The following is a 13,826-nucleotide window of genomic DNA, read 5'->3' as shown; positions in this document are numbered from 1 at the left end:
GGCTCAGTAGTAGAGCATAGGCCATGCGCTCAGGCCCTCGGTTCCCACTCCCAAGGTGGAGAGGCTGGGGCTGGGGGGGGGGTAAGACACTTGCCATGTAAGATCCGGACTTGCATCCTCCGGATCTCACATAAAGGTAGGAGAGAACTGACTCCCCATGGTCATCCTCTGATGGCCATGTGAGCACTATAGCAACCACACACAGTAGTAATAAATAAATGCGGACTCTTCTGAGCTGAGCCGTTTAATCCATTCCAATAAAATTGTGGCAGCTTCCCTACGTAAGTGAATCTTTCCACACCCCGGCCAGCAGGAGACTTTGGGGGGGGGGGGGATGGCCTGTAGCCTTGCTAGCCAGCATTTACCTAGCATGTTCCCATTTCATAGAAGGCAACTGAAGTTCAAAGAGAGAAGTATGTACTGCCTCCTGACCTTCTCGGCAGAAGCCAGAACTGCCAACCTCTCTTCCACCCCTCCCACCTCCGCATCCTGCCCCCATCATGCCCTCCCAGCCTGACTGTAAGGGCGGGGGGTGGGGGGAGACAAGACAGGGTCACGTGGAGCTAGGTTCCGAGGAAGGAAGCTAGCTAGGCACAGTACAGACTGCTGCTGGTTCTGGACTGGCCAGGAAATCAAGGTAAGGGAGGGTATAGGTGTGGCAAACCTCAAGTGCGTTCCTTGGAGGCAAAGCTGAGAAGAGACCAAGGACGATGAAGACAGAATGTGGGCAGACAATGCGCAGAACTGTCACCTTTTGGTCTCGCAGCAGAGACTCCGCCATGGACCCACCGTTGCAGAGTGAAGATTCCCAAACGCAGCCCTCGCAGCTCTCTCCACTGACATCCTACCACTGGCACACTGGAGGCCGAGGGGAGAAGACTGCTGGAGCGTTCCGCTGGGGCCGCTTCGCAGGCTGGGGAAGGACCCTGAGCCATCAGGAGTCCATGGTGAGCACCCAGCCAGCCCCTAGATCTCTGTTTCGTCGGGTCCTCTCTGCACCCCCTAAGGAGTCACGGCCCAATCGCCTCCGGTTTTCCAAGACCCTGTGGGGTAGGCACAAGAATGTGGCACCACTGGAACCTAAGCCAACTCCGAAGGCCCCAGGTACGTTCTCCCCCAACCCAACTGGGGCTAGGCTGGGTGGCCGGATGCCTGGGTGTTTGTCTGTCAATCTAGCATCAGTCCTCTAGACACAGGAAGTTGTGGGGAGTATGAAAGCCCAGCAGGAAGCGGCTGGGGCCCCTAGCAGCCCTCATCTCTCTTTCCCCTGAAGCTGGGGTGAGGAAGGACCCATAGGCAGCTGGGGTTCAGTTGAGAAAGGGGCATTGATGCACCTTAGTACTGTGGTGGGCGTCTAATGGTTCTTGGCCCTGATGGCTGTTTTCTTCTGTATCCAGTAGATCAAACTGGATTTCAGCTGCCTTATATATAGCCCATGTCTTACTTTGTTACCTTGAATGTGAAATTACCCATCTCCACCTTAAAGACAACGTTCATTCATTCAAGCAAGCAGATGTTTACTTGTTCAGTGTGTGTGTGTGGGGGGGGGGGGGGTGTCCTTTATCACAACACATGTGTTGAGGTTAGAGGACAACTTGCATTTATTTATTTATGTGGGAAGGGGGCAAGCAAGCCATGGTTCCAGTGAGGGGGCTCAAAGGACAACTTTCAGGAGTCAGTTCTCTCCTTCAATCATGTGGGTCCTAGGAATCAAACTCAAGACAGTTAGCCTTGGTGGCAAGCACCTTTACGTTCTGAGCCATCTTGCTGGCCCAAGCAGAAGGTTTTGAGCATCGAATTGGTTCAGTCCCTGACTGAAGCACTTAGGATAGCTGTGAGCAAAGCAGATGACACTCCCTGCCCTGTGGAGTTCACATTGCAGTGGGTGGGGGAGGAACAGTTCAGACAGAAGAATGAAGTCAATGTGAGGCCGGCAGATGCTGCAAAGTGAGAACTGGGAGACTAGTGGAGACTGGGAAGACTAGCGACCAGGGCTGAGCATACACTACACTAAGAGATCCACTCGTAGGAAAGTCAGGGCCTCGGATGTGGCTCAATGGTAGAGCACTTGTCTAACACGAGAGAGGCTGTGGGATTGTGGATTTTATACCCACCACCAAGAAAGAAGAGTTGTATGTATCACCCCTAGTGGTAAAACAGGGTAGAAAATAAACTGAGAAGATTGATTCAGCTGGTGTTTCCTGGAAGCTCATGATTAATTCAGGTCTTTCCTAGAAATTCTTGAAATGCCTTCCATTCATCAGAGCTAGGACAACTAAAATCCCTGCACTTGGAAGGCAGGCGCAGGAGAATGATCCGTATTGAGTTCTAGGCCTGCCTAAGCCACATAACAAGGCTTTATCTCAAAACCAATGAGGCTCTGGCAAGGTGACTGCCAAGTAAGAGCACCTGGTGGTAAACCTGGAGCCCCACATGGTCAAGGGGAGACTGCCTCTTAAATGTTGTCCTTTGACCTTTCACATGAACCCACATAAATAAATAAACTCCAGTTGTTCTCCGGCCTCCACTTGTGCCGTGGCAAAAGTGTGTTTACAAGCACAAACTAAATAAATGTCACAAAAAGCAACTCAGCGTTAATATTATATTGAGAAAAGTGGTTTCATATTATAGGGATTTGTTTTCCAAGACAGAGTCTTTCAACATAGACCTGGCTGGCCTCAGACTCACAGATCTGCCTGTCTCTGCCTCCTGTTTGCTGGAATTAAAGGTGTATACCACCAGGCTCAATTCTTTCTTTCTTTCTTTCTTTCTTTCTTTCTTTCTTTCTTTCTTTCTTTCTTTCCAATTTAGGGACTCACACACAAATGCTCTACTACTGGGCTAAGCTTCCAGCCCTGCAGAAATAGCCTCTGAGGCCCTATACGGTGGGTGCCCAAGGTTGCCCACTACATAGGCTCCAGACAGTGCTTTCAACCAAGCAAGCCTGCTTTTTTCTAGTTCAGTCTCTCACTACTCCTCCCACAGTGGGGATTGGGGTAGCACATTGCTGGAGGGTATGTTCAGAACAAGCCAAGCCCGGGGTTCAATCCCCAGCACCACAGACAATAAACCCCAGTTCCTAACTAGTTGCAGTACTCTGTGAGGGTGAGTAGAGTTGTCCCTGACCCAGTCTCCACCAACACCACCTCCCCAAGAAAGAAAACTCCCATGTACTTACAACTTTGTCTATACCATTCTCAAGTGAATCCTTTCCACCTTAAGTAAATTGTGTGTGTGTGTGTGTGTGTGTGTGTGTGTGTGTGTGTGTGCACAGCATGGAGAAGTCAGAGGATAGCACGGTAGAGTCTGTTCTCTCCTTCCACCTTGATATGGGTTCCAAGGATTGAATTCACAATTCACATCAGGGTTGCTTGGCTGGTACCTTTACCTGTTGAACCACCTTGCTGGTCCCAGATTATCTGTGTAAGAGGCCAAGGCCCATCATATTCTCTCTCTCTCTCTCTCTCTCTCTCTCTCTCTCTCTCTCTCTCTCTCTCTTTCTCTCTCTCCCTCCTTCCCTCCCTCCCTCCCTCTTTCCCTCATCTTCCTCCCGCTTCCTCTTCTTCCTCTTCTCTGTCTGTCCTCATTTTCAGAATAAGGTCTCAAATTAGTAGCCCAAACTGTCCTGGAACTCATCCTCTTCCTAGCTCATAGTGTCAGTCATTACAGGTGTGTGCTACTAGGCCCACCTTTACCCACTCTCTTGGTTAGGAGAAGAAGGCTCATGTTAGAAGCCTGGCTTAATCGCACACTCACAAGCTGTGTGATTCTGGGTAGGCCACTCAACCTTTCTGGTCCTCAGTTCTAATGCCCTTTAAATGGCTTTCGAAGATTGAATGAGAAAAGGCATGAAGAGTAATAAACACAGTACTGGACACAGAGCCGTTGGGCTGTGTCCACTTCTAGGGTTGTCGAGAACGAATTTCAAAGAGGCAGAGATCTGCCCAAGGACACCCAGCCTGACACAGCTGCTGAAGTGTGCACCTTCTTGTATAAAGAAGGGGGTCAGAGGGAGAAGGGGAGACTCTGAAATCAGCATCCCCTCCTCTTCCCAGAGCCAGAGCTGGAGTTGGTAGCAGACCCAGGTCTACCTGTTGCACAGATCCCTGAGCCGCCCACCCCTGACATGCCTGTTTGGAGCATTGATGGCTTTACCCTGCTCGAAGGAAGGCTGGTGATGCTTGGTGAGGAGGAGGTAAGGAAGGGCAGAGCAAGAAAAGGAACAGGACAGAGGTGATGGTAGAGGGGTAAACACCAGAAATGTATGTGCCCCCTCATGTGTGCCTCCCCTTTTTGACTAACCACTTGTATGGGAGGACAGGGTCCTCGCCAAATCCGAGTGGGGAGTGCCAGCTCAGAAAGCAGCATGCAGGCAGCCTTGGGGAACCTCAAGGATCCAGGTAAATTTGGGAATTTGGGGAGGTTAGGGGATTGGGGAGCCTTTCAAAGTGATTCATAACCAACCATGCTTTCCACCCTTAACCTCTTACCTCTGACCACGCACAGTTCGGACCCCCGGGAAAACTGAGCAGGAAGCCACTGGTTCCAACCAGGTCCACAATGTTCGGGTATGTCAGCCAGTGTGACAGGGCGGGGAAGTGGCAGGGGTGAACAGGATCTCCTAGACCTTGGCCTCAGACATGCGCTACCATCTAACTATATCTGCAGACCTTACTTAATAACACACACGCACGCACACACACACACACACACACACACACACACACACACATTAGGACCAGGTGTGGTAGTGCACATCTATAATCACAGTCACAAAGAGAAGATCGCTTAGGCTCCATAGTGAGTTCAAGCAAGCCAGGGTACATATTGAGACTGCCTGAAAAATAAACACACACACAGACAGTGACTATTTTAAAATTTCTGATCCTCAATCTCTGCTTCCTGAGTAACTGTAATCACAGTCCTGGGCTTGGAGGGCCAGGAAACAAGGGATCATGGATAGGTCACTGGCCGCTCTGAGCCTTCGCACTTATTGTCAAATAGAGCTAATGAGAAAATTCCTGTCTTGTTTTTGTATTTTTGGATGTGTGTGTGTGTGTGTGTGTGTGTGTGTGTGTGTGTGTGTGTGTGTGTTGCTTTGTTTGTTTGTCTGGGCAGGGTCTCTCTATGTAGTCTTGGCTTCCTAGAACTCACTATGTAGACTAGGCTGACCTTGAACTCACAGAGATTCAGCTGCCTCTGCCTACTGAGTGCTGGGATCAAAAGTGTACATCACGCCTGGCAAAAGCTTTCTATTTTTAAAGCCGAGTCCTATACTGCAGTCTAGAGTGTCCCAGAAGCTGGTGTGTAGCCCCGCCTCCTGGCAGCCTCTGGTTCTCAGCAGCCCTCTTGCACCTGCTCCTGAGTGCTGGATTGGAGATTGAGTCCACACCCGGTTCCCTCTCTATTTTACAAGGAGTACATAGAGAATTCAGGCAAGTGAGTGACGGGTGCTTTAAAGATACAAGCTGCTGGGGCTGAGGAGATGGCTCAGTGGCTAGGCAAGCATGAGGACCAGCGTTTGGATCCTCTGCACCCATGGAAATGCTAGAGAAGCATGGTCATCTGCCTGTATGTAAGTCTAGTACTTGGAAGAGGAAGACCAGGAATCTGCACACAACCCGTCAGCTACCGAATCACTGAGTTCTAGATGCAAGTGAGAGGTCCTGCCTCCTGGTGGCAAGTACCCGAGGAAGCTCACTGTCAGAGCCTCAGGACTCCACATATACATGCGCACATATGCCCACTCACATACATGTGTGCACACACATACACACCACACAAAAGGACACAGGAGAAAAAATATATTGTAGAAGTCAGAAATGGAAGCCTGCCTGCTTTTCTGAGTCCTAATGCAGTAAGTATAACTTTTCAATTTCCTTCTTTCTATTACTTTTTTTGGATATTGGCCAAAAGCCTACGCATGATTTCTCTGACGCTCTGGGCTTTTCAACAGTCCCTGTCCACCTCTATCATGTAGAGTTTTGCTAACCTCTGTTGCTGAACATGCTGGCTTTCTTGGACACTAACTCGAAAGGCATCACTAAGGGAGGGAGGGATGGAGGGAGGGATAGACGAAAGGAGGTAGGGAGGGGGAAGCAGGACAGGAAAGAGGGAAGAGGGAGGAGAAAGAAATGCAAGCTGTTGGGCCGGGAAGATAACAGCATTGATGAGAGCATCTGCCCCTCGTGAGGCCTTAAACACAATTTCCAGTATCGCACAACATGAATCTAAATGTCTTCTGCTGGCTGCACGTGTTAATGCAGCCTGGACTCAGGCTTGGGCCACCAAGACCAGCAGATCCTCAAGGATACTCCGGGGACAAAGCTGAGGAAAGAGCATAGGGTTCTCCCTGGCTCACATACCTCTCTGCGCCCCCTTAGAGGTTACTCAAGAGGCTGAAGGAGAAGAAAAGGGCCAAGTCAGAACTGGGAGCCCACACCCCTCGAGATGGGTAAGAGTCTCTGGGAATTTGGAGGGCTTGTGGTTCACCATTGTGCATTCAGCACCTCTGGGTTCCTTAGCTTCACCTTCACCAGCTGCCTGCATGTTCTCTCTATTCTGCTCCATGCCAGGTGAAGTTGGGGTCACAAAGACCCAGCTATTTTCTCATCTCTTGGTTGAACGATGGGAGTCATCTCTAATGAAATAGAAGCTAATCAAATACCCTGGATCTAGGAACTCTAAAGAATGCGTGGAAATTCAGCCATAAGGGATGGGGGTGGAGGAAGGAAACCCGGATCAACCGCTAGGATTCGGAAAGAGACAGCAGCTAGGGTAACTAAAGATTAGAAAGCTAAGGACTGAGTAAGTGAGGAATGACGCCTTGTTCCCCTTCACTGGCCCCAGACCCCCCAGTGCTCTTGGTTCCAGAGAATCACTTGCCACACTCTCTGAGCTGGACCTAGGCGCGGAAAGGGACGTGAGAGTCTGGCCTCTACATCCTAGCCTCCTGGGCGAGCCGTATTGCTTCCAGGTAAATGAGGAACCCACCTTAGCCTTTACTAAACCCTTGGCCCCATCTCAGCCTCTATTAAACCATTGAATCCTGCCCTAAATAGGTAACCTGGGCAGGCGGGAGCCGCTGTTTCTCTTGTCGCTCGAGCGCTGAGAGAGACCGTTGGATTGAGGACCTTCGTCGGCAGTTCCAGCCGAGCCAGGTTATCGAGGGGGACGGGCACAGAAAGCCGTTTCCCAGCCAGGCCCTGCCCCTTCCACGCCATCCACACAGTTTGTCCCCAAAACCTCCCATGCAACACAGCAGCCACATGAATGTCAAACCTACCCCTGCATCCAGTTCTCTGCCTATTTGCTACTCAAGTCCGACACACTTTTCCTACCCTGCATATAGGACAACGTGGAACGGCAAGAGACGTGGCTGACGGTGTGGGTGCACGAGGCCAAAGGGCTACCCCGAGCAACTGCACCCGGAGTGCGTGCGGAGCTGTGGTTGGACGGCGCGCTACTGGCGCGCACTGCCCCCCGGGCGGGCCCAGAACAACTCTTCTGGGCCGAACGCTTCCACTTCGAAGCGTTGCCACCTGCCCGTCGCCTGTCGCTGCGGCTGCGCGGAGCAGGCCCGGCAGGGGCAACCGTGGGCAGGGTGATGCTGGAGCTGGACGAGGTGAGCATCACCCGCGCGCCTGCTGCGGGCCTGGAGCGCTGGTTCCCCGTGCTTGGGGCGCCGGCGGGTGCGGTGCTACGGGCGCGGATCAGGGTGCGACGTCTGCGCGTGCTGCCGTCTGAGCGCTATAAGGAGCTGGCGGAATTCCTCACCTTCCACTACGCGCGCCTGTGCGGGGCGCTGGAGCCTGCGCTGTCTGCTCAGGCCAAGGAGGAGCTGGCAGCAGCCATGGTGCGCGTGCTACGAGCCACTGGCCGAGCACAGGTGAGAAGCCCTGACTATGCAGACAAGTGGGACAGGTAGCGCTTTCTAAGTAGGGCTGGAGAGGAAGGGCCTGGGCAGTGTCCCGCGAAGCGGGACACCGTGAGGGGCGGGACCAATACTTTTACCAATGAGGGACGGATGAGCGCTGTACGTCTGGAATTTCAGCGGGCCTTAACTTGAACTGTGAGAGGCAGACCCTGCACTTCAGATGGGATGGGTTCCCTCTGAACTTGAGCGAGACGGGAGGGGCTGGAGGACAACCTCAACGCTATTAGGCACCACTGCTGTTTGAGAGGTGGATGTTGTAGCCTCAGCTAAAAACTGAGGACTGTGCCTGAATATCAGCAAAAAGGCACAAGGCCCTTGCCTAGGTATGAAAGATGGAGATTCGCAAGATCATTCAATGTGATCTCTGTCCTCCACAGGCATTGGTGACAGACCTAGGAACCGCAGAGCTGGCGCGCTGTGGAGGCCGTGAGGCGCTGCTATTCCGAGAAAACACCTTAGCCACAAAGGCCATTGATGAATACATGAAACTGGTGGCACAGGAGTATCTCCAGGAGACCCTGGGTAAGCAGAGAGAGGGATTGGTGCCAGAGGTCCAGAAAGCCCCAGGTGAAACGGCCTCTGGGAGTGAATGGTGCTTTGGATACTAGAATCTGGAGTGGGAGTGGAGTTACTGTTTCCCCAAGATGTTTGATGCTTCCAGAGTAACTTGGAGATAGGCTTTATCTTAGATCAGGTTTTTATTGCTGCAAATGAAACACCATTACCAAAAAGCAAGTTGAAGAGAAAAGCACTTAGCTTTCACTTCCATACTGCTGTTCATTATTGAAGGACGCCGGGAAATCAAACGGGAGGGTCCTGAAGGCAAAAGCTGGTGCAGACATGGAAAGGTGTTGCTTACTGGCTAGCTTCACGTGGCTTGCTCAACCTGCCTTCTTATAGAACCCAGGACTACCAGCCCGGGGAAAAACACCACCCACAGTGGAAGGGGACCTCCCCATTGATCACTAATTGAGAAAATGCCTTAACAGCTGGATCTCATGTAGGCATTTCTTCAACTGAGGCCTCTTCTTCTTTGATGACTCTAGCTTGTGTCAAGTTGACACACAAAACTAGCCAGAACAGGGTTGGAGGCTGGGTGTGATGTGTTTGGGTTCATGACCTCAGACTGTGCTGGACTGCAGGGCAGGTTGTGCGGTGTCTCTGTGCCTCAACTGAGGACTGTGAAGTGGACCCCAGCAAGTGCCCAGCGCCAGAACTGCCAAAACACCAAGCTAGACTGCGAAACAGCTGTGAGGAAGTTTTTGAAAACATCATCCACTCTTACAAGTGAGAATCAGGGACCCAGCACCTGAGTACAGGCCTGCCTCACTGCTGCTGTGCTGCCCTAACCAGCCAAACAAAACGTGGGGCACTCAAATTTGATTTAATATTTTAAATATGCTTACCTCCAAGTCAAATTTAACTGTCCTGGTCTCATTTGCTGTATCTGGCTACCTACACCTTTGCTATGCCGCCTGACCCCAAGTAACCTAAGACCAACTTCCTTTGCCTTCAACCACAAATGATTCCATAACACCTAACCTTGGACAATATGGGATTTTAATTTCAGATTATGTATATTCTTAATCCTATGACCCCTGATTTTAAAAGATCCTATATCCCAACTCTCATGGACTGGTTATAGGAAACATGAGCATGTAATCAGTTGGCTTCTGGCCCTAGGATGACTTGCATGCTTAATCCTGTGACTTAGGGTCCTAAGTAATGCTGTAACCCTAACCCCATCTTACGTTATACTCAGACACCTCACTTTCATATACAGGCATTACATCCCAAATTCATGACCTCTGTTCCCATGTGATCTTGTCTGCCCCAATCTGAAAGTTGCCACAATCATACTCTAAGTTCTTAGCCTCTGGAACCCAAGCCCTGCCCCAAGTATTATTATCCCAGAGATCCCCAACCTTGCAACCCAAACAACAGGTCCAGGGACATGAAAGCGCACACAGGCTTCATGAACAAGCCATGTAATGCTTCCTATGCACCTGGCCTCTAGACTTACGACCTTGATCATATACACTCTTTATGTCCCTGTTCCCTTCCTCTGACTATTGCTTCTTCTGCCCCAGCTGTTTCCCAGCAGAGCTGGGCACTGTGTTCTCGAATTGGCGTGAAGCATGCAAAGCACGAGGCTCCGAGGCACTGGGACCCCGGCTGGTGTGTGCGTCCCTCTTCCTAAGGCTTCTATGCCCTGCCATCTTGGCACCTAGCCTCTTTGGCCTGGCACCAGAGCACCCGGCCCCAGGCCCAGCCCGAACTCTCACGCTCATCGCCAAGGTCATCCAGAATCTCGCCAACTGTGCTCCGTAGGTGTTGGGAGAATGTGGGACAATGACGGGGTCATGGAGTAGGGGGGGTTGGTAGGTGTCTGTCCTGACTTAACCAGTTTGGCTCTAACTCAGGTTTGGTGAGAAGGAAGCCTACATGGCCTTTATGAATAGCTTCCTGGAAGATCATGGACCAGCCATGCAACACTTCCTGGACCAGGTAGCTATGGTAGATGCAGATGCCACACCCAGTGGCTACCAGGGAAGTGGGGACCTGGCCCTCCAGTTGGCAGTTCTTCATGTCCAGCTCTGCACAATCTTTGCTGAACTTGACCAGGTGTGACCTGAACCCAGAACCCCGGGTGCAGGGTAGAAAGGCTGGGAGGCACTGGGACCAGAGAGTTCATGGGACATCTTCCTTACATCGTTTGACAGAAAACACAAGATAGCTTGGAACCACTACCTACCATCCTTCGAGCCATTGAGGAGGGCCGGCCTGTCCCAGTGTCTGTACCAATGCGCCTTCCCCGGATCTCCAGTCAGGTCCAATCCAGGTAACCTCAAATCCAGGATGTGTTCTCATGGGAGGCAGAAGGAGTAAATATGTTAAGATGCATAATGCTAGGAGCAGGATTATGTTGAGGTCAGAGGCTTGGGATGGCATCATGTAAGGAGGCAGCAGAGGAGTGGCCCACTGTGTGGTCAAAGGGCGAACGTTCACAGAGCCAGAGTCCAAGATTGGGATGGAGTAATGTCAGAAGTCAGGGAAGAGTCACCTCCAGGGTGAGAAAGTAGCCTGTTGTAAAAGATGAAGACCATGTGTCAGAGTCTGTGGATGGAGTCAAATCAGGGGCCAGGGGTCAGGTGAAAACAAGACGTTACAAAGGTCGGAGAAGCAGAGGTCAAGCTTAGGGTAAATAGAACTAGTCACGGGGCCACAGGTTAGAGACCATTTCCTATTAAAAGTCAAGAACAACAGCATTAGCTCAAGCCCAGAGGTTGGAGAGAAGATAAGGTCAATCAGGGGAAAAGTGGGTACCCTTGTAAGCGGAGGCAGATTCTCTGGGGTAGTCTGGAATCAAAACTATTGAAAGGATCAGGTCAAGGTCAGAAATCAGAGCCAAAGCTAGAGAGGGAAAAAAGATTAGATTGAAATAGTAGTCAGAAATCAAGGACAGGGTCTCATCAAAGTCATAGGTCAAGTGTGGTCCTAAGAGAATTTTACTGATGTAAAAAGTGGGGTCGTTTCTGCCTCTAGGCTGGGGTGGAGTCATCTCCAGAGTCAATTGAGGGTCTGAACTTTCACATCCCACCTCCAGCTTCTCTTCAGGGGAGAAACCCGGCTTCTTGGCACCCCGAGACCTCCCCAAGCACACGCCACTCATTTCCAAGAGCCAATCTCTACGCAGCTTTCAAGGGGCAGGAAGCTGGACCCGTAGGCGGCCAGATGAGGAGCGGCCCCAGCAGCGGCCGCGGCCAGTGCTGCGCACACAGAGCGTCCCTGCCAGACGTCCTACCCACCGTCGCCCTTCTGCAGGTTCCAAGCCACGACCCAAAGGCTCCCTACGCACGGGCCCCGCGCCTTGCGGACGGGCCTGGACTAGGGCTTCCACCTCGCTACCTCGGAAGCCATCGGTGCCATGGCAGCGCCAACTGGATCAGCCCGGGGACCGATACCAAATTCCAGGAACGCACCGACCAGTGGGCAAGGTGACATCCGGTCCTGATCCTCTCCAGGGTGTGGGGCTGGCTGCGGATAAGGAGCCGGATTAAGAAAGGACATTGGGGCTCATCTGACTCTGAGACTTTTTCCCGACATACAAGTTCCCCAACAGGGTAGAAGTGGGATAAAATGAGGAAGGGACCTGAGGATGGGTCGAATCACAACTACTGTCTTCTTACAGCTAGCAGAGATACAATGCGAGGTAGCTGCACTCCGCGAGGAACAGAAAGCTCTGTCCCATCTGGTGGAGTCACTGAGTACCCACATCCAGGCCTTGACGGAGCAGCAAGAGCAGCTCCGCTGTCAACTGCAGGATCTGGACTCCAGACTGGGAGCTGGGTGAGCCCCGCCCTTCACAGTCGCTCCGATCCCAACTTCTTCACAAGGGTGGCCCAAATCTCTTCCAGAAAGTCCCGCCCCGCCTAAACTACCCCCGCCTCCAGGCCCTAACAGCTCTATAACCTAGATGTGTCACCCCAAGTTACCAATTCAGGCCCTGGCAGCCTCTCCTCTGCTGGGCCTATCTCACATCTGTCTTTGACTAGTCCTTTTACTTACACACACCCCCTCAACCAGCCACTCAAAACCCGATCGGGCCATCTGGGCCCTTCCCGCTCTTTGGCCAGTCTCCGCCTTCACATTGATTAATTAATCCTTCCATTCCTACCCCACTCCCACCCGCTGTTGTATTCCTTCTGTGAAACTAGATTTAACTATGTAATCCAGGCTAACTACACACTCTCCATCCTCTTGCTTCAGCCCCAACCCCCTACCCTGAGTTACAGGGTTGCACCATTACACTGGGCTAGTCTTTGCATCTTAACTGTGCCAAGTTCTAACCAGACCTTGCTTATGCCCTGCTCTCTAATGCGAACAAACCCCAACTTCACTCCAAGCCCTGCCCACTGAGTCCTAGGCAGTCCACCCAGGATGGAAGGGCGTTTCTCTGTCTCTGACTTGGCCACTCTCCTGCCCTGACCTCCACAGGATCTCAAAGTTGGATTCTAAGGGTGGTCTCCCAAGCAACGGAAGCTACAGGCTGAAAAGTCTGGTAAGACTCTTGCCTGAGACTGGAGGGGAGTCAGGAGTCTGCTTGTTGAACATCCCCAACCCCAAACCCACTTCCACTGCCTTTCCAGGAACATCGCCTGACTGAGATAGAATGTTCTCAGGACCAGCTGAGGGATGCCCTCCAAAGCCTACAGCTTCTTTCAAAAACAGCAGGATCTCGGAGCCAGCCCCTGCCTCTCAAAGCACCATGTGTCAATGGAGCTGATCTGTCAACGGGTACCTGAGCTTCTCGCTCCACTCCATACGGTCTGGAAGCCAAGAGAGCCACTACAGAGCACCTTCTGACTGCCTCAGCCCTTCATGGCCATTAGTGGGGGGACAGAGTGGGAGGTGTCAATCACACCGGTAACTGTGAGGTTGCCCAGTAAATCTCCATCTCAGAAAACCACAGGTTTCTCTGTCCCTACAAATGATTAATACGAAAGCATACCCAGCATTCACCTCTCCCAAGTTCTTACCTAATGTGAAGTCTCCTGAAGATGGGAATGATAAGCAGATCCTCACTACTGGTGTGATTTAAGGTGGTCACTCCAAAAGACCCCATTCTCTCCTCTGTATATAAAAAGTGCATCTAAAAATGTTCTACATAGTGGACAACTCTTAGTTAAAGGTATTCAATAAAAGATATTTATCATTGGTTGGGAACCACCTGCTTTTCCATGAAGCATACATCTCCCACCCACCTATCCCATCTCATCCCCTACCAGTACCTCAAGCTCCGAGTGACAGAATCTTTCTAAACTCCATATCACAATCCAGGTACCTATGGCAGCGAGGGCAATTAGTCTGGGAAGTAGATGAAGGAAGA

General features: G+C 51.5%; 1 protein-coding gene across 2 annotated transcripts; it reads left to right on the top strand.

The window, feature by feature from the left end:
* The first annotated feature begins 559 nt into the window (after positions 1-559).
* Positions 560-13,663, top strand: Rasal3 (RAS protein activator like 3). 2 transcript variants are annotated; one of them, XM_076919672.1, is made up of 18 exons: positions 560-637; positions 767-1,104; positions 4,056-4,195; positions 4,322-4,400; positions 4,507-4,568; positions 6,384-6,454; positions 6,850-6,976; positions 7,062-7,160; positions 7,352-7,888; positions 8,314-8,458; positions 9,079-9,223; positions 10,027-10,263; positions 10,360-10,561; positions 10,660-10,778; positions 11,544-11,934; positions 12,129-12,286; positions 12,935-12,998; positions 13,087-13,663. In XM_076919672.1, the coding sequence occupies exons 2-18, from the start codon at positions 780-782 to the stop codon at positions 13,240-13,242; spliced, it is 3,057 nt and encodes a 1,018-aa protein (XP_076775787.1). In that variant the 5' UTR covers positions 560-637; positions 767-779; the 3' UTR covers positions 13,243-13,663. The 2 variants fall into 2 exon arrangements, with proteins under 2 accessions (XP_076775787.1, XP_076775786.1); XM_076919671.1 differs by having other exon boundaries at positions 584-1,104.
* Positions 13,664-13,826: the final 163 nt, after the last annotated feature.

Source organism: Arvicanthis niloticus, chromosome 22 (assembly GCF_011762505.2).
Source record: "Arvicanthis niloticus isolate mArvNil1 chromosome 22, mArvNil1.pat.X, whole genome shotgun sequence".
Lineage (NCBI taxonomy): Eukaryota > Metazoa > Chordata > Mammalia > Rodentia > Muridae > Arvicanthis > Arvicanthis niloticus.
This window is presented reverse-complemented; position numbering and strand designations above follow the sequence as displayed.

Excerpts from the sequence above, each read along its gene's own strand:
- Rasal3 (XM_076919671.1), top strand. The coding sequence starts at position 711 with ATGAAGACAGAATGTGGGCAGACAATGCGCAGAACTGTCACCTTTTGG. Across the intron at positions 1,105-4,055 it reads GCCAACTCCGAAGGCCCCAG|AGCCAGAGCTGGAGTTGGTA; the intron begins GTACGTTCTCCC and ends TCCTCTTCCCAG. Across the intron at positions 8,459-9,078 it reads GTATCTCCAGGAGACCCTGG|GGCAGGTTGTGCGGTGTCTC; the intron begins GTAAGCAGAGAG and ends GCTGGACTGCAG.